This window comes from Rattus rattus, chromosome 9 (assembly GCF_011064425.1).
Source record: "Rattus rattus isolate New Zealand chromosome 9, Rrattus_CSIRO_v1, whole genome shotgun sequence".
In the NCBI taxonomy this organism is placed as follows: Eukaryota; Metazoa; Chordata; class Mammalia; order Rodentia; family Muridae; genus Rattus; species Rattus rattus.
In genome coordinates, this window is record NC_046162.1 from 61435011 (window position 1) to 61454801 (window position 19791).

At 49.8% G+C, this 19791-nt stretch overlaps 2 protein-coding genes across 2 annotated transcripts; one reads left to right on the top strand and one right to left on the bottom strand.

Annotated features, from left to right (window-relative positions):
• Positions 1-2220: 2220 nt before the first annotated feature.
• Positions 2221-6337, top strand: Nags (N-acetylglutamate synthase). Its single transcript, XM_032914026.1, has 7 exons — positions 2221-2754; positions 3264-3538; positions 3633-3846; positions 4115-4295; positions 4588-4759; positions 4863-5045; positions 5792-6337. Exons 1-7 carry the CDS (start codon positions 2350-2352, stop codon positions 5943-5945), a joined length of 1584 nt encoding a protein of 527 aa, XP_032769917.1. The 5' UTR covers positions 2221-2349; the 3' UTR covers positions 5946-6337.
• A 3591-nt stretch (positions 6338-9928) lies between these two features.
• Tmem101 (transmembrane protein 101) lies at positions 9929-12978 on the bottom strand. The gene is made up of 4 exons (XM_032913752.1): positions 12798-12978; positions 12307-12487; positions 11108-11254; positions 9929-10340 (listed from the first exon to the last, which is right to left on the bottom strand). Exons 1-4 carry the CDS (start codon positions 12932-12934, stop codon positions 10032-10034), a joined length of 774 nt encoding a protein of 257 aa, XP_032769643.1. The 5' UTR covers positions 12935-12978; the 3' UTR covers positions 9929-10031.
• Positions 12979-19791: the final 6813 nt, after the last annotated feature.

The following is a 19791-nucleotide window of genomic DNA, read 5'->3' on the forward strand; positions in this document are numbered from 1 at the left end:
AATAGTCCAGAATACTCAGTTGGCCATTGGGCCTCTTTTAGGTGGAACCTTGGGAAGCCTGGCCTGGGGTGGGGTGGGGGAGTGTGGTGACACATGCCTGTACTCCCAGAACTCAAGATGCCGAGGCAAGTTCCAAGCCAGCCAGCCTGGTATACAAGAGTGAAATACCTTTTCAAAACAGGCACTTGAACGTCAAGACAATGAAAACATTAGGGATGATATGATGGCCAGTGTCTGAGCTGTGTGACCTTGACTAAGTCACCTTCCCTTTACAACGAGAGAGTCCCGTTTTCTCCTCAACAGGGGACTAGACTGGATGGAGTGTGCCCAGGGCGTGACAGGATTAACTGGAAGCATACGGGGGAACTTTCACAGGCACACTGCTGGCCTGCGTGTCCCTGCTGATGAACCAAGGATCCTTGGCTCTTAACTAGTTCTGGGTCCCAAGGTCCCCTGGTCTGTAAATGGGGTGATATAACACCTCCCCTGGGGTCATCCTGAGGATGATGGAAAGGGGTTTCACAATGCGTGCAGGACATTCTGCCTAGGAAGATGTCACCTGGTGCTAAAGGACTGTTAGCACCGGTCACAAACTAACTTTCCAAGTTTTCAAGCCAGCAGACCATGCTCCTCCGGGAATGCAATAGGTTTGTTTTGTTCTTGTCTTATTCTTTTTTTTAAAGATTTATTCATTTATTATATATAAGTACACTGTAGTTGTCTTCAGACATACCATTAGAGGTCATCCAATCTCATTACAGATGGCTGTGAGCCACCATGTGGTTGCTGGGAATTGAACTCAGGACCTGTGGAAGAGCAGTCAGTGCTCTTAACCACTGAGCCATCTCTCCAGCTCCTGTCTTATTCTTACTCATTTTTTTTTTTTTCTGTCTCTGGCGAGTAACAGAAGCTTTCAAGTCACAAGCCTCGTAGGGATAGATTGTAGCTTTAAACAGCCTAGAGCATTAATAAGGACAGAGGAGTATTTGAGGCTATGACAGTGTTCCTCAGGGTGGCTTCAGCGGCTGCGGTTGACAAACCCTGGTAAACCTGAATACGGACAAGATTTTCTTTTTTGAAAAACAGGGTTTAGGGGGTTGGGGATTTGGCTCAGTGGTAGAGCACTTGCCTAGCAAGCGCAAGGCCCTGGGTTCGGTCCCCAGCTCCGGAAAAAAACAAAAAAACAAAAAACAAAAAACAAAAAACAGGGTTTAGGCCAGGAGGTGGTGGCATAGGCCTTCAATCCCAGCACTTGGAGGCAAAGGCAGGCAGGTCTCTGAGTCAGTGGCCAGCCTGGTCTACAGAGTGAGTTCCAGGACAGCCAGGGTTGCACAGAGAAACCCTGTTCCTTAAAAGAAAAATAAATGAATAAATAAACAAAAGCAGGGTTTCCTTAGCCTAGGCTGGCCTTGAATTGCTTATAAAGGCAAGGATGACCTTGATCCTCCCGAATCCTCTTCAAGAATGTGGGGTTAAGGGGTTGGGGATTTAGCTCAGTGGTAGAGCGCTTGCCTAGCAAGTGCAAGGTCCTGGGTTGGTCCCAGCTCGAAAAAAAAAAAAAAAAAAAAAAAAAAAAAAAAAACGAACGTGTGTGGCTATCCGCCTGGTTCATTTTTTTTTGTTTTGTGTTTTTATTTATTTTAGGTCTGTTGTTGCTGTGTTTGTGGGTTTTTTAAGCAGGATCGTGTCTCTATAACATGTAGACCCCTAGCTGTCCTGGAACTCTCAATGTAGACCAGACTGGCCCTGAACTCGTGAATACTGCCTCTGCCTCAGGAGGACCAGGTTTTATCTTTTGAGGCAAGCCCCTCTCCAGCCCCACCGCTATGTAGCCTATGTTCTCCTGGAACTCCCGGCAATCCTCCTGCCCCAACCTCCCAGCAGCTGAGAGTACAAATACGTCACACCAAGTCCTGCTTGACAACAGGACTTCGTTTGCATCCATATGCTGCAGTGAGGACCACACCCCGTGTTCAACCTTCCCGGACTCTTTCCAACTCAAGTCACTTGCATGACCCTGGCAAATTCGCACAAACATCTGGGATGTCTGAGGCCTTTCTAGAACCAGCATTTTGGTAGCAGATTAAAGAGCTCCACCACTCTAAATCTGACCTTCGTGACCTCCAGTACCCCCACACACAAGGGACAGAGAAGTCTAGAGGCGCCACCCTCTGGTCTGTGACTTGCCACACCCCAAACGCACCCAGAAGCCACTCCGGGCCTCCTATCCCGCCCCGCCCCGAGTCTGATCCAGCCCAGCTCAACGGCAAGTTAAGAACCCCTAGTGTTGTGCGCTCCAGACCGACCGTCACCTGTGGGTGGGGAGGACCAGTGGGTTTAGTTGTCGTCATGGCGACGGCGTGGGTGGCCACAGCCCTGCGATCTGCTGCGGCGGCCAGAAGGCTGCGCAGCCCGGGTGGACCTGGGGGCTCACGGAGACTGAGTGGCAGCGCGAGACGGCGCGGGGCGAGGAGCGCCAGCCCGGGACGGCGGCTCAGCACTGCCAGGGCTCACGTAGAGGACAACGAGGGCACTAAGGGTCGTGTCCAGACTCCTGCCGTCGAGGAGCCGCCGTGGACACCTCTTCCAACGCCCCTCGAATCCCCTGCGCCTCCTGCCGGCAAATCACTGGTGCAGCGGGACATCCAGGCCTTCCTGAATCAGTGTGGTGCCAGCCCGGGGGAGGCACGGCATTGGCTCACACAATTCCAGACCTGCTATCATTCGGTGGACAAGCCCTTCGCCGTCGTGGAGGTAAGTCTGTCCGGGTGTCGTCGTGTCACTGCAAGGAGACGGTAGCTGCTCAATAACACGTCGTAGGTCTCTGCACGTTCGTAGGGTGCCTGCGAACCTGAAGCGCAGGGGTGCTGCGTTAGTGCTGGGGGTGGATGGAGGAAGCCTTGAGGCTACGAAAAGCGCGCCTGGCGCTAACGAGAAAGCTGGGAAGCTCAGTCCTGCAGAAGTGATGTCTGAGAAAGGCCTCTCACCGTGGACGCAGTTAGGGGTTCAGTCGGCTGATCTGTCGCACTACCCCTCCCCCCAAGGTGTCCCAGAGTCCAAGGCCGCTGGGAGGAGCCGAGGGAGGAACATTAGTGCTAGATAAGGGGGTGGCTAAGACCCAACGGGCAAAGGGCGGAGCAGTTGGCCAAAAGTGGGGCCCAATGGCCCCTGAGTAAAAGGTGGTCACTGAGAGTCCTAAGGCCCGAGTAGGAACATGCGGCTTAGAGCCAGTGTCGTGACCCAGAACGTCCACTCTTGTACAGGTAGATGAGGAGGTGTTCGGGTGCCCGCAGGCGGTATCCCGCCTGGCTTTCGCCCTAGCCTTTCTGCAACGCATGGACATGAAGCCGCTGGTGGTCCTGGGGCTGCCGGCCCCGACAGCCCCTTCCGGCTGTCTCTCCTTCTGGGAAGCTAAGGCACAGCTTGCTCAGAGCTGCAAGGTGCTGGTGAATGAACTGCGGCACAACGCGGCTACTGCTGTGCCCTTTTTTGGCGGCGGATCAGTGCTGAGTGCCGCGGAACCAGCTCCCCATGCCAGGTTAGTGTCAGCCCAGCCCGCCCTGGCATCCTCAGAGCAGACCACTCTGCTGGCCCTGCCCTGAGCCCACTCGAGCACCACATCTGGCCCACAGCTACGGTGGCATCGTCGCGGTGGAGACAGACCTGTTGCAGTGGTGCCTGGAGTCCAACAGCATTCCAATCCTGTGTCCCATTGGGGAAACGGCTGCGCGCCGTTCGGTGCTTCTAGACTCTCTGGAGGTGACTGCGTCTCTGGCCAAGGCTCTGCAGCCCACCAAAATCATCTTCCTCAATAATTCAGGCGGCCTGCGGGATACCAGTCAGAAGGTGTGCCCCTCTCCTGTGTCGCCTTATGACACTAGGCAAGACCGAGTCCCCCCTGCCCTGTGTCCCCCTGCATGACTCCACAGCAGGCTACAGTTACTCTCAAGCCAATAGAGTAGGAAGGGCTAACAGAAGATCATAGAGGGGGGTTGTTCCTCGGCGCCCAGCAGAGGAGATAGAAGTTAAGTGGTCACAGAGAGGTCCATAGGACTGGGCCCAGTTCCGTATGGGTGTGTATCTGCTGGAGGCTCATCTTCTTCCTGGGACTTAGATCCTGAGCAATGTGAACCTGCCCGCCGACCTTGACCTTGTTACCAACGCTGAGTGGCTGAGCACCAAAGAGCGGCAGCAGATTCGGCTCATCGTGGACGTGCTCAGCCGCCTGCCGCACTACTCCTCCGCAGTCATCACAGCCGCTAGCACGCTGCTCACCGAACTCTTCAGTAACAAAGGTGAGATCTGTAAGAAGGTGGGCTGGGCTGAGTCCCAAGGGTGAGCGACGGCAAGACTTGGCTGAGGGCCAGCAGGAGTGCCCCGCCCACCCCACTCCCCCACCTCGGCTGAAAGCTATAGAGAGAGGCCCCACCAATGGCTTCCCGATGCTGTCGATACCTGAGGCAGGCAAGAGAACTCAGACAGCGGGGACTCGAGTAAGGAACTTGAGAACTAGGGAGATGGCAGAAAGCACACCTAGCGGTGGACCTGACTCTGGCCCAACCTAAGCGCTCTCTCCAATCTCCCCAGGCTGTGGCACCCTGTTTAAAAATGCTGAGCGGATGCTGCGTGTGCGCAGCCTGGACAGCCTGGACCAGGGCCGCCTAGTGAACCTAGTCAACGCTAGCTTCGGCAAGAACCTCCGAGAAGACTATCTGGAGTCACTGCGCCCACGGTTACACTCGATCTATGTCTCTGAGGGGTGAGCCTCCGGGGCCCCAGAGGGTCCTGAGCCCTAAAGGGTGGAGGGCAGGCAGCTTTAGGCCAAGGAGAGGTTTTAACCTGCCTCTCTCCCGCTGCGCCAGGTACAACGCGGCAGCCATTCTGACAGTGGAGCCTGTACTAGGGGGCACCCCGTATCTGGACAAATTTGTAGTGAGCTCCAGCCGCCAGGGCCAAGGTTCCGGACAGATGCTGTGGGAATGCCTTCGGAGGGACCTGCAAACGTTGTTCTGGCGCTCACGGGTCACCAATCCCATCAATCCTTGGTAAGCCCAGCCAGCCGTGCCCGGGGCTTCACCAACAGCATAGCTGGGCATTCCCTCTTTTTACTATCAGAGAAAAGTCTCTCTGGGGCTGTGGTGACACACACCTTTAACCCAGTGCTTGAGAGGCGGAGGCAGGTGGATCTCTGTGAGTTCAAGGCCTGCCTGGTCTACAAAGCTAATCGTGGACCACCAGGGCTACAACCCCTGTCAAAACAAACAAACAAACAAACAAACAAACAAACAAACACCCCTCTAGAGTCAAGGTCACCTAGTGACATTCCTCGATCCCACATTTTTGTTTTCTCTGAAGCAAGTGGCATCCAATTAGGATTCTCATAAGCCTCGACCCAGCTCTTTCTTCTCAGGCTTGGGTGGCAAGCTCCTAGCTCTAGGACTGTGTCTCTAGGGAACACCCAGCCCTTTCATTCAGTAGCCCCCACTCACTGGAAAGGGACAAAGGAGCAGCCCCTCTGCTCCAGGCAGAGGGAAGTTATGGGGTGGGGGTAAGCAGGGATGTCCCTGATCTCAACCTTCCTCGCTGTGAGATCCTGGCAAATTCCCTAACTGAACCTGGACTGCTGTTTTGGGGAAATGACAATATAGGCTTCACGAGCCACTCCAGCTGCTATGCCTAGGATAAAATGACAGACCTTTGGTCCTGTGAGTAGGCTATTATCCTGAAAACCCGGAGTGAGCAGAGAGCACCAGCCTTGTTCCAAATCTGACCCCTTTGCCTCCACACCCAGGTACTTCAAGCACAGTGACGGTAGCTTCTCCAACAAGCAGTGGATCTTCTTCTGGTTTGGCCTAGCCGACATCCGGGACTCCTATGAACTGGTCAATCATGCCAAAGGGCTGCCAGACTCCTTCTGCAAGCCAGCCTCTGACCCAGGCAGCTGACCCACCATCACAGGCCCTATAAATCCTGGGACAGTCAGGATGGACCAAAAGCCATGCCTGCTGGGGGTGACCCCAGGCAGCGAGGGGAGGAAGCTGCACCATGTCTGCTGAGGGGCACCGGAGTAGAGCGACCACAGAAAGAGTGAAGCCAGCTAAAGTCTCTGCTCCAAAGTCAAACCAGATGGCCTTCAATGTTCAGCCTGGGGAATGGGACTAGGAGAGCCTTCCAGGGCTCTACTCAAGGTAACCTTAAGGGGAGGCCAGTGTCAATGGCTTCTGGGCTGTCTTTAGGCTCTGTTGTCTCACATAGAGTCTAAGCCTGCCTGATCTGGCTCATTTGGGTCTCGAAATTCTTCAGGAGGCCTTGATTAAACCAAAAAATGCTTATCTGATTCAGTCACACTTGTCTCAAAAGACAAACTAAGAAAAGTTTAATTACAGGAAGGACTTCAGGGTATAGGAAGATCATTTTTCAATACTGGAGATAGCACCTAGGGCCTGGAACATTCTAGGCAAGTGCTCTACTACTGAGCTTTACCCCCAGTTGATGTTTTAAAATTTTTTTCTTTTAGATTTATTTATTTTATGTATACAAACACACTTTGCTCTCTTCAGACACACCAGAAGAGGGCACCAGATCCCATTACACATGGTTGTGAGCCACCATGTGAGTGCTGGAAATTGAACTCAGGACCTCTGGAAGAGCAGTCAGTGAACTGCTAAGCCATCTCTCCAGCCCCCAAGGTTTCTTTTTAAAGATAGTAATCCTCTAGGAACAAGTGCTCAAGGACCAGGGACCAGAGTATTCCCGGATGGAGCTGGAAGACCCTGAGAGTAAACACTCCTATTGTCTCCTCACTTGGGGATCAGCAACCCCAAAAGGTTGCTTCTACTCCTAGGTCAGGAATCATCCTCCATAAACCATACGGTCGCCTGTCACTGTAGGAAGCATGGGAACATTTGGCACACACACACACACACACACACACACACACACACACACACACACACATGCACACCGCCCATTAGGATGAAAATCCCAGATAACATCAATGGCATATTAACAGGGCGGCCTTGGCTTATTAGCCCAGACTTTGCCATTCTCCCACTGTAGGATTATATGTCATCTTAATGAGACTGATAGACCTCAGCCGGGCAGGAAGCCAGATTTTTCATGCAATGCTTTTTTTTTTTTTTTTTTTTTAAAGATTTATTTATTTATTATATATAGGTACACTGTAGCTGTCTTCAGATACACCAGAAGAGGGCATCAGATCTCTTTACAGATGGTTGTGAACCACCATGTGGTTGCTGGGAATTGAACTCATGACCTCTGGAAGAACAGTCGGGTGCTCTTAACCGCTGAGCCATCTCTCCAGCCCCATGCAATGCTTTTTGAGTATTTTTTTCAAATGGTTTTTTACGTGTGTGTGTGTGTGTGTTTGTGCCCGCACGCGTGCACACATGTGCATGGGTACCCACAAAAAAACATTAGACCACCTAGAGCTAGAGTTACAGTTGATTGTGAGTCACGTGGCATGGGTGCTGGGAACCAAACTATGATTCTTGCAGGGACAGCCAGTGCTCTTAGTCACTGAGCCCTAAGCATTTTCCTTGGTTTTATTATGGGAGCTGGACAAATGGCCCAGTGGTTAAACGTACTAACTGCTTCTCCGTAGGATCCAGATCTTAGTCCCAGCATTCACATAGTGGCTCACAATTACCCGTAACTCCAGTTCCATGGAATCTGATGCCCTTCCCTAGCCCCAGTGGGTATCAGGCATGAACATGGTGCAAAATGCCCACACACTTTTTAAAACGCATTATTTGTGTGTATGAGTGCATCTGAAGGCACCTAGGAAAGCTAAAGGAGTGTTAGACCTCTTGGAGATCTCTGGAATCACAGGCATTTATGAGCCACCTGATGGGAGTGCTGGAATTTGAACTCTAGTCCTCATGTTTGAACAAGTGCTCTTAACCACTCATCTCTCCAGCTCATCCTGTGCACACACACACATATACACACACACTCATTTTTGATGTAGTGAGGCCCAGGCTGGCTTGAAATTCACTATGTCGCTGATGACCTTGCATTTGTCTTCCTGCCTTCGCTTCCCGAAGTGCTGAGATTACAGCATGTGCCTCCATGTCAGATCTATTCCCGCTGGAAGGGAAGTGAACTCAGGGCTACCAACCAAGGTACATATCCAGTCCTCCTTCAAGGCTTTCTGCTATACTATACCGGGTGCCTTTATAAGATCACCATGGCACACCAGGGACTGTGACAGGCCCAAGAGCAGTCTGGCTTCCCTAGGGATTGCGTGTATCAAGGGTACACATCTGGGTTTGGACGTTCAACAGACCTGACTAGCCAGGTCGCTCCAGCTGGGTTTGCTCTGTGGTTTGAGGAGAGGTTGCTTACCTTTCTCCAAATCTCCCACTTCCTCATGTGTAATACGACACTAGTTCTCTGCTTATAGCTGCCCTAGCCAAAGACTTCTTCAAAAGACCTAGCCCCAAGCAGGCAGAGAGGGGAAAATGAGCTATAAAAGGGACAGAGGGAGAAACCAAAAACATACACTAAGTTGGACACATAGAGACACATCTGTAACCTTGGCATACAGGAAGTTGGGGCGGGGATACAGGAGCCTGAGAGCAGGCTAGATTACAGAGTGAGATGCTGCCTCGAAAACAAAATGAATGCTGGGTGTGGTAGCATTTACCATTAATCTCAGCACTTGGAAACAGGCAGAGGGATCTCTGTGAGTTCCAGGCTAGCCTGGTCTACAGAATTCCATGACAGCCACACAGAGAAACCCTGTCTCAAAACCCAAAACAAACAAACAAAAAAACCCTAATTTACAGTAAGGATTCAGGATGTGATGGATCTTTCTTCAATGCTATCAATGGAGCCTAGGGCCCGGGGTGTGCTAGGCCTGTGCTCTACTAAGCCAACTCTAGCTGATGTTTTACAATTTGCTATTTTTTATTATTATTATTATTACTACTTACTATTTGGGAGAGAAGTTAAGACAGGGTTTCTCTGTGTAGCCCTGGCTATCCTGGAACTCACTCTGTAGACCAGGCTGGCCTCAAACTCAGAGATGTGCCTCCCTCTGCTTCCCAAGTGCTGGGATTACTGACATGAGACACCACACCCAGGAAGTGTGTGGCTTTGTCTTGTTTTAAAGAGAGTTGAAGAACTGTGGGAACTCTTAGAATTGGGGTGGTGGAGGAATCATAGGAGGACCAGAGTGCGGTTTAATCCAAGATGATCTTTCAAGAATCCCCAAATCAACCCCAGCCAATGGCAAAGTGCCAATGGGGAAAACAGAAGCAAAGACAAAATGTCTGTATAAAATATTTATTTTTGGAGGACAGTGTGGTCTGGTGTATGGGAGCGTGCTCCACCCGCCCAGCCAACCAAGAAGCTGGGATTAGATGCAGCAGCAGGCTGCCTGACAGGCCAGCTCCACCTTGCATATCCCAGAGCACACCAGGGCCTGCTCTGAACTCTAGAGCGAGAGTCAGAGAGCTGGGATGGTTTCTGCCCCAGCAGACCCCCAAAGAGCCCACGTGACGTCTGTAGCACCAGCCGCTCTGCCCCTCCTTGCAGGGCTCCTTCCATACGTGTGAAGACACACACGTGTGAAGACACACACACTAGTCTGAAAAGCACTGTTTACTTTAGCTGCATCTGTCAGGTTCCAAAAGGAATTTTCACATCCGCCTACTTCCAAATCTTCCTCTGTCCCTGACTCGTACCTGCGCCCCAGCTCTGCCTTTCTCAGGGATCCCTCCTTCCCTGGCCATGTGGGGGAGGGGCAGCTGGCCTCAGTTCTCCCCTAAAACAGGTAAGAAAAAAACAACAACCCTATGCGGCTTTAGGATGCGGGCTCCCACCTTCCCAAGGTCTGAGCCACAAACTTAGGGAGGGAAAATGTAACTATTAAAATAAAAAAAAACAAGAGAGTAAACAAACAAACCAAGAAGCATAAATAATCAGCAACTGGGCCAGCAAGGAGGAAGGTGACATGGCCTTCAATGGTGGCCCCCTGTGCCCGAATCAGGCTCTCTCTGTGGAACTCAGCCATCGGTAGCCAAGATGACGGCAGCCCCGAAGATCCCCACACTCTCGCCAAGGAGCTTCATCTGGTTCCAGAACTCGACACGCCGTGTGTTGTGCCAATAGGAGACATTGCCATCAATGAGAAGCATGACAGGAGGTAACAACACAGCCAGGATCTGGGCGGCCAGGGTCACATAGTAACCTGACAAGAAGGCCAGGGCCAGGACCCCATAAAGCACGAAGAACAGCTGGACCATCAGCTCCCCTCCTGGAAGATGGTTCAGGTACGCCAGCCGGTCCTCCTTGCTGTGCTGTAGCGAGTAGGCCTAGAAACACAGCATCCTTTAAGACTGTGCAACGGATGAGTGCCTCCCTGAGGTGGCTCCCACAAGCCAGCCCCTGTAGCCCAGCTTCGAAGTCCTTTCTCAGGATGGGGAAATCTCTGAACGTAGGGCCTGTTTCCCACTCAGATTATAGGACCCCGAGAGGTAAGGCTGATCTCTACTCCTCTGGAAGCTTTGGAAGAACGAAATGTGTCTCCATAGTCAGATGGAGACTCAGACTTTCGAATATACACGCTACGAAAGCCCACAGAGAACTCTGCACATAGGGTGTAATTCCTGGTTCCTAAGATGAGGTCAAGAGCATGAAGCCTATCTCTGTCCTCATCTGCATTGGCCTTCCAAGGCACCAGGGAGAACTACCTGACTGTCCTCCATAGCTCCCATCAGCTCTAGGTGGCAGGGCTACAATAGAGCTGACCTGCACCACGCCTCTCCCCTGTCCCCTCTCTCAGTCCTCTAGAGGGGGGAAAAAATCACATCATCTTTGCTGGATTCTCAGGATTGGGACTGATTGATCAGTTCGACGTCTTATCTAAGCGGTAGCAATAATGTTGACATGAGGGAGCCTTAGCCAGGTATCAGGTACTTGGAGAGCCCTTCAGAAGGAACCAGAAGCTGTCCGTGGCAATCTCTAGGAGCCGTCAGAAATTACTCACAAAGCCTTGCTCTGCCCAACGGCCAGGATTCTGCCAGGCTTAAGCTCATGTCACTCCGAAACAGTGCCTCCAATCAAGAGAACCCCAACGTACCACACAAATGAGGTAGATGCCCAGGAACACCTGGCCAGTGGACTGCAGAGAACGGCTTCGGGGCTTTCTGCGGTACAGCTCCCCAGCCCCGCTGGCCAGCACCAGAAAGCCACCAATGATGGCAACTGTGCGGGAATACATACGGACCTAAGACCAGGGAAAAAGGAATCCTAGTCAAGAACTGCAATCATGTCTCTTGGTTGTCAAGAACATAGAACCACCCACTTCTACATGTCCCACTGAACCCTCTTACTATTCCAAGTGTAGTCTGGAGAGAGAGAGAACTTTCTTTACAAGGCAGAAACTGAGGGCTGAGAGGGGATAAGGAAACTGTCCACAGCCCTACAGAAAGTGGCAGGACTCAAGATGCCACAGGTTGCCACCTCCTCCACTCCTAGTTTGAAACCTAATCCCAGAGTTCCTCCCTCTGTGTAGTATTGACTCTATACCAACTAAAACAAGAACAGCCAGCCCAGCGCAACAGCACATGCCTTTAATACCAGCACTTGGAAGGCAGAGGCAGACCGATCTCTACACACATGCCTTTAATACCAGCACTTGGAAGGCAGAGGCAGACCGATCTCTACACACATGCCTTTAATACCAGCACTTGGAAGGCAGAGGCAGACCGATCTCTACACACATGCCTTTAATACTAGCACTTGGGAGGCAGAGGCAGACTAATCTCTGTGTGTGACTTTGAGCCATTGTGGTCTACAGAGAGGTTCCAGAACAGCCAGGGTTATACAGAGAAACTCTGTCTAGAAACAAAACAAAACGAATAACTTCTGCATTTGCAGGCACAAATTCTATACTAGTATTCACTACATTTCATAAAACCTGATGAGTAGACCAGATATCCTCAAGATCTCTTTTGCTTTACCTGTCTGAGACTAATAAATTAATGGTTTAAAGGATTTGGGGAATCAGACAACTCTGGGTTATGGGTCCCTTCGATACATTGTGGCACGATTTCGGTAAAGTCCATTTTCCATCTCTGGACCTCCATTTTCACACTCTACAAGGGTCTGTGTGGTCTCTGTGGGTCTGACACGTCTGTGTTCTGTAATAATCGCAAAACCGCCTCAAATAGTACTCCAGTTTCCCCCTGGCTTCACGTTTGAGAGTACCACACGTGCCCACCACATGCACCAGCTCCTTCCCCAAAGCTAAATCTCTTCTAGAGTTCACGTGCTCACCTTTAGCCAGTCCCCGTAGTGGACATAGCCCCCGATGTAAGCGGCATAGGTGCTAATGGCTAGCTGGAGTGCGGCGCCCAACGCAAACCAACGCCGCTTCACTCCGAAGGACATGAAGCTAGCACACAACACAGCTGCCCCCATGTCAAAATATAGATAAGGCACTGGGATGTCCGGCTTCCTGTGAATCGAGTGTAGAGAACAAGGAGGACAGAATGAATGAAGAGTAAGGGTCTGGGGACCTCTGTAAATTCCCGCAATCTTCACTGCTCCCCAGAAACCAGAGACCCTCCTCACTGCTGGGGCCGCCACATCAGTTCTGGTCGTACAGCCGAACCAGAGCATCTTCCAATCTGTCTGAGCACCAATTCCTCCCGATCTAAGTGCTCCGACTTCTGGCCCCCAACTTCTCCCAACATCACCGCACCCCAGTTCCCAGGACAGGCCGTACCGCCCCCCACCGCATTCGACGGCTTCGTGGGCGCGCTCACCGGCGCGCCTCGGCCCTTTCGGCGTACAACATGAGTTGGCTGAAGCAGCCCCAAAAGGGGCAGCGCGTGAGCAGCACGGAACCCAGCTGCATGATTAGCTGCAGCATCCAGCGTCTCGAACCAATCTTCGAAGCCATCTTGGGAAAGGGCAGTCCGGTACGGCCTCAGCCGGGTCTGGGAGACCAGCGCGGAGGATGATACAGGAAACTTCCGGTCCCTTACTGTTTTTCTTTTCGTCGGGAAACAAAGCCTCTCGCTCTCTAGTTCCGGGCGAGAAAAAAAAAAATGTGTTCTAGAAGGAGGAGTCAGCCTTTCTAAACTCTCCCTATGGAGAGAACTCCGAGCTTCTCTTTGCACTTTCTTTGCCTTTAAAAAAGATTTGTTTAGGGGCTGGTGAGATGGCTCAGCGTTTAAGGGCACTGCTGTTCTTCCAGAGCTCCTGAGTTCAATTCCCAGCAACCACAGGGTGGTTTATAACCGTCCATAAAGTGATCTGATGCCCTCTTCTGGCATGCACGCTCATGCATTACAAACAAAACATAAAAGATTTGTTTATTTATGTATACGAATGCTCTATTTACATGTACGCCTGCATGACAAAAAAGGGCATCAAACCCTGTCATAGATGGTTGTGAGTCACTCAAGTTGCTGGGGATTGAACTCAGGACTTCTGAAACAGAAACCAGTGAGTGTTCTTTGTACATTCAAAATGGAATAGGAGCAAAGAGCGTAAGGTTGAAATATCAGAAATCCTGGAATACAGCTTGATGTATGGAAGCAACCAATTCTGGATGTGACCAGGCCTGGACTCCAACCTGAAAACCAATCCTGTCATCTAAATGGAGACTCAAGTGTGAAATGGGGATAATGACATTCCACCTCATCATTGCTGGGAGTTTTGATTTTAACAAAGGTGGTATCGGCAGATAAGAAGGGCCCAATGAAAGGGTGTAATACATGCACACAGGACCCAGAGAGGATTCCCTGTCTTTAGCTGAACTTTTTTTTTTTAAAAAGATTTATTTCTTATATATAAGTACACTGTAGCTGTCTTCAGACACACCAGAAGAGGGCATCAGATCTCATTACAGATGGCTGTGAGCCACCATGTGGTTGCTGGGATTTGAACTCAGAACCTCTGGAAGAGCAGTCAGTGCTCTTAACCACTAAGCCATCTCTCCAGCCCTAGCTGAACTTTTAAAGTAAGGAGTCCTCTTGGCTCTAAGTCATCTGTTTGGTCTTGATGCCTTTTGTCTCCTGGGAGAAAAGAAAGATCTACACATTTAAGACATCATAATCAGACTTTTTCCTGGTTGCAGTCTTCCCACTCTATCCCAAACAGCAATCAGCTTAACTTCAGCCACCTCCACCTTCCTTATTCTCCAAACATCTTTTGGGAGGAGAAGCTGCCGTGAGTGTTCATATAATTTCCTATGTTGCTCAGAATACCCTCCAACTCGTGATCCTCCTGCCTCCATCCACCTTAAGGGTAGACTATGAACATGCCTCAACATGACTAACAGCTGCCTTTCCTTTTAATCAGCTCACCACAAAGGCAACTATGTATTTGTTATCAATACACACACATGTGTGCACACACACACACACATTGTGAATTCCATGAGTGCAAAGACAGTAAGTATGTAGTTTCTGTTTATTTATAGCCTCAGGGCCAGATATACATTCAGGACTTAGGTGCCGCACAGACAGATAAATGAACGTATGGCGTTGTCACTATGTCTTGTCAGTCACAGTCAGGGCTCAGCAAATATCAAAGAAACAAGAGGTGTGGGCAGTGTGTAGCTGCCACCACGAAGATGTCCCCATCTCTGTTTTGGGGCACATACACCACATAACCTTTAATAGATTATCTCACCCTCTAATATTTAATATGATCCTGTAAGCATTCCGATGCCAATTGGCCATTTATTTTAGCCTGGTTTCAATTCCCTGGAAGGGACTCATATCAACAAGCATTTCTGACCATGACGACAAAAATCTTCCAATTAGCTGGTGAATGAAGGATGCACAATATAAACTTTTCTTTTCTTCCTTTTTGTTCGTTCAGGTTTTCGAGTCAAGGTTTCTCTGTGTAGCCCTAACTAAACTGTCCTGGAACTCCCTCTGTAGACCAGCTGGCCTGCAGCTCAGAGATCTCCATAGATCTCCCTGCCACTGCAGCTCTTCCTTTTGTTTTTTAAAACAAGATTTTACTATGTGGCCTGGGCTGGCCTAGAACTTGCTATGTAGACCAGGCCAGCCTCCAGCTTAGAGATCTGTGAAGTGGAAACTTAACGGTTCTTTGGAAAGTCAGTTGGGTGGTGTTTTGCTGGGGCAAACATGGGAAGGAACATTCAGCTGAAGTGAATACAGGTGAAAGACTAAGGCAGCCTCGGGAAGGAACTTTCCACTGACGCAGACACGGGTGAAAGGGTGTTCTGCTAAAGCAAGCACGTGAATAGATGACTGATGAAGGGCTCTTTGCTAACAATATGCATGTATTGGTCCGCCTTACATTGTGTAGTTGAGTTGTGTTTTTCAGGACTCCATAGAGAAAAAGAGACCATAAAAACATCTGGTGGTATGCTGCAGCTTTTTTGTTGCTTTCTCAAACTCAGGCTGATTGGCAGAGTGATGTCAGCTGAGACAGACACGCATGCTGAGGCAAGACATGAGGACACAAGATGTTTGGAGGGAGTATAAAAAGACTCCACAGATGGCTGGAGGCTGAGCTTTGCTTGATTGCAGAGCTAGCTGTGCAATGCTTTTGGGTCTCCAGTCTTCGATGATCTTCATTTCCCTGAGAAAGGCACAGCTGAGAACTTCTCTTGGCGTCCCTCCTGATGACTTATGCCGATGCTGAGACCTGGCTGTCTCTGCTAGGTAGTGCCACCGCTGTTGATTTCTGTTTGCTCTCCCAACTGTACCGAACCGGACTGCTGGTGTATCCATCAAGTGTTTGTGAATGGCTCAAAAAGCTGCTGTGGACCTGTGAACTGTCAATTTTCAGACAACACAGACAGGAGTTGCTCCAAAGAAACTTTTTAAACAGGCCCACTTCCCTCATATCTTTTTTTCTCCCCACTACCTCTGTTCGGTGGTGGGTTAAAAGGGAGGTTAAAACATTTAAGAACCATTATTAAAAATAATGGGGGCTGGAGAGATGGCTCAATGGTTAAGAGCACTGACTGCTCTTCCAGAGGCCCTGAGTTCAATTCCCAGCAACCACATGGTGGCTCGCAACCATCTGTAAAGAGATCTGATGCCCTCTTCTGGTGTGTCTGAAGACAGCTACAGTGTACTTACATATAATAAATGAATAAATCTTTAAAAAAATTAAAGTTACAGACAGATCTGCCTGCCTCTGTGTACTGTCTAGTTTTGTGTGTCAACTTGACACAAGTTGGAGTTACAACAGAAAAATAAGCCTCAGTTGTGGAAATGCCTTCATGAGACCCAGCTGTAAGGCATTTTCTCAACTAAGGATCAAGGGGGGAGGACCCAGCTCATTGTGGGTGGTGCCATCCCTAGGCTAGTAGTCTTAGGTTCTATAAGAGAGCCAGCTGAGCAAGCCAGGGAAGCAAGCCAGTAAGTAACAGCCCTCCAAGGCCGCTGCGTCAGCTCCTGCTTCCTGACCTGCTTCAGTTCCAGTCCTGACTTCTTTTGGTGATGAACAACATGGAAGTGTAAGCTGAATAAACCCTTTCCTCCCCAACTTGCTTCTTGGTCATGATGTTTGTGCAGGAATAGGAACCCTAAGACACACTGCCTCCTGGGTGCTAGAATTAAAGTCACCATGCCCATCTCACACTTCTCCTTTTTTAAAAACTAAGACTAGTTACATCAAAGAACTAGGGGATGGGATTGTGTGGATACAAATTGGGCATGGGTAACAGACAAGGGGAATGAGAAGGGGTTCAGGTTAAAAGTTATCTTGTCTACCTTTATCAGTGGCAGCCACAGGACTCATTGCCCTTGCCATAAGTCCTCAAACTAGAGTCGCTTCCCAAGTTAATACTTTCCTGTCTCTTCAGCTACCACTGATTCACCCAGTGCTGATGCCTAGCTCTGAGGGGTTAGAACAGAACTTTATTTCTCTTTATGTTTTTGGAGACAGGGTTTCTCTGTGTAGTCCTGGCTGTCCTGGAACTCCCTTTGTAAACAGACTGGCCTGGAACTCAAGAGATTCACCTGCCTTTGCCTCCTAAAATTAAAGACGTGCACCATTCACGTGTGTGGATTTTATTTACTTATTTTGAGACAAAGTTTCACTGCGTAACCTTGGCTTGCCTAGAATTTACTCTGTAGAGCAGGTTGGCCTCAAAAAGATCCACCTGCCTCTACCTCCCAAATGCTGGGATTATTTATGTCCCTAAGAGACTCCACAAGCCTACCTGGCAGTGGCCCACCCTTCTGTCATAACCTTAGCGATCAATTTCAACAGTTTCCCTCAGCCATCAGTGTGTGTGAGGGGAAAATTCTGGAAACCCGGGAGGTTTTCTGAAACCCTCCACTCTGCCCTCTTTTTCTATAGATTGACTATTCTCCAGCTTAGGGCAGGTGCTAGCATAGTACTAGGTCAGGGGAAGAAGATAAACGGAGAGTGCATGTCTTGGGAAATCAGCACAGCATCAGTCCACCTCCTTCTAGCCCCACCCTGACACAGTGGAGCCCCACAGACATCTAAAGGGTTTTTTTTCTCCCACATCTCTCTTGAACTTCTACAACCTCCCTCACCTCACCAGAGGCTCCTCAGCTCTTTTCTGGCTCCACCAAGGCCCTGGAAAAACGTGTATTTGGCCAGGACCATAACCAATGTCACAGAGGCCAGTGTGATGCCCAGCACAGTAGCTGTCTTAGCCAGGCAGAGCAATGCCTCCACACTGCTCACATACCCTGAAGCTCCAGTGCATGTCAAGTTGCCCAGGCCAGACAGGTGCAAGCACCTCAGCCTTCCAAAGGCCAAATGCAGGTGGGGAACTGGCTAGTAGAAGTCCTGTGTCTGCCCCTTTATATATCCCATTGAGGGGGAATTAAATGACCCTTTCACAGGGGTCACCTAAGATTATCAGAAAACAGTTGCTTACAATTGATAACTAGCAAAATTACAGTTATGAGGTAGCAATGAAGGAATTTTGTGGGGGTCATCACAGCACGAGGAACTGAATTAAAGGGCCACGGAGTTAAGAAGGTGGAGAACACTGGCTAGTGAGTTCCAGGCTGACCAGAGCACTGGCATGAAAGGTTATCTTAAACAAGTATGTGCTGGTAGACTCCTACAATTCCACAACTAGGGAGGCGGAGGCAGGAGACCTGTGAGCCTGCAAGGCCTAAAGAGGTCCTGTTTAAAATATATGGGTCACTTTTTTTGCCCCATAAGACAGGTTTTCTTTGTGTAGCCCTTGGCTGCCTTGGAACTCACTCTGTAGACCAGGCTGGCCTCAAGATCCTGCCTCTGCCTTGGATTAAAAGGGCATGCCACCACCACCACCCAGTTTGCAGCTGCCTCATAGGCACAGCTCATGAACAAGCTGCAGACTTCTCAAACAGCTGTAAGGTGTCAAAAAGTGCAGAGCAACCGAGTCAGTGATGGGCTCTGTGGCTAGGGAAGGAGGGCCACTGGCAAGTTTCTTTTGACAGTGAAGTTGGCTGTATCTTCAAAAATGTCAACAGGCAGGAAGGTTATGTAAGACTCTAGAAAGTGACTGAGTCTTTAAGGTCAAGAACACAGTAGGTTTTAGTACACTGAGGTGGCTGGTAAAAAACACTCGCCTTCTAAGTTCCTGTATAAGCTACCACCTGAGTCTTTTGTGAGATTGGTTAAAACGCAATGCAGCAGTATGGATCCCCACTTCACCTGGAAGGTGCTTTACTGATCACTATATAAAATCCCTAAAGTTCAGGCAGCGCACTGCAATTTCAAGCTTGTTTTTGTGTTTCAAGACAAGGTTCCTCTGTGTAGCCCTGGCTGTTCTGGAACTCATGGTCGACCAGGCTGGCCTCAGACTTACCGGGTTCCAACTGCCTCTGCCTCCGCTGGCATTAAAGGTATGTACCACCGGTGCCTGGCAATTTCAAGGTTCTTTAAGGGGAACCCTGATGCAGATGGAAAGGGAAGCCCATTACGTGGATGTAACCACCCTCTAGACCTAACATTCATTCATCCCGTCCAACCCAAGTCCAGCACCGCAGTGCCACCCTTGGTAGTTAAAATGGAACCTGGTATCCATATAACTTTTTTTCTTAAAAACAGGCCCTGGCTGGCCTCAGACTCAGGTATCCTCCTGCCTCTGCCTCCCTTGTGCTGGAGTGCACCTTCGCAGCATCCACCATGTCGTTTCTTCCTTACCAAGGAAACTGTGCATCAAGGAAGACAATGGACCAGTGTATGCAACTAGAATGCCAGTACAGTAGGGAACACAAACTTTGCCAGCCCCAAGAATAGACTCTGAAACATACCTTCTTAGCTTCAGCAGTGTTAGGGAGGGCTGGTCAGAGGGATCAGCAGGTAGACTGCTGCTACCGAGCCTGACAATCTGAACGTCACCCCTGGAACACACCTGTTCCCCAACCTCCACAGCTGTAGAGTGGCAGATACACATCCATAACTCAGAGTGTTAAGGAGTAGCCAGCAATATGGCTCAGAATATAAAGGTAACCAAGAAAAGTGACCAAGTCTGATGACCTGAGTTCTAGCCCCATGACCTAAATTGTGGAGAGAACCAAATCCTGCAAGCAATCTTCATATCTCTACATGCCCCCTAACCCCAACACACAAAATGGAAAAAAATTTAAGTGTCCGAGGGGACTGGAAAGATGGCTGAGCGGTTAAGAGCACTTGCTCCTCTTTCAGAGGAGCCAAATCAGTTCTCAGTACCCACATAGGGTGGCTTACAAACACCTCTAACTCCCCTCCAGCTCCAAGAGACCTGTTACCACCTTCAGGTCTCATTAGGCAGACATACACTGTCTTAAGTAAGGTCGTGGTGGCACA

Coding starts and splice junctions, on each gene's coding strand:
- Nags (XM_032914026.1), top strand. CDS start 2,350: ATGGCGACGGCGTGGGTGGCCACAGCCCTGCGATCTGCTGCGGCGGCC. Junction 4,296..4,587: donor CGAACTCTTCAGTAACAAAG/GTGAGATCTGTA, acceptor CAATCTCCCCAG/GCTGTGGCACCCTGTTTAAA. Junction 5,046..5,791: donor ACCAATCCCATCAATCCTTG/GTAAGCCCAGCC, acceptor CTCCACACCCAG/GTACTTCAAGCACAGTGACG.
- Tmem101 (XM_032913752.1), bottom strand. CDS start 12,934: ATGGCTTCGAAGATTGGTTCGAGACGCTGGATGCTGCAGCTAATCATG. Junction 12,488..12,797: donor GAAAGGGCCGAGGCGCGCCG/GTGAGCGCGCCC, acceptor CTCGATTCACAG/GAAGCCGGACATCCCAGTGC. Junction 11,255..12,306: donor ACTACGGGGACTGGCTAAAG/GTGAGCACGTGA, acceptor CCCTGGTCTTAG/GTCCGTATGTATTCCCGCAC.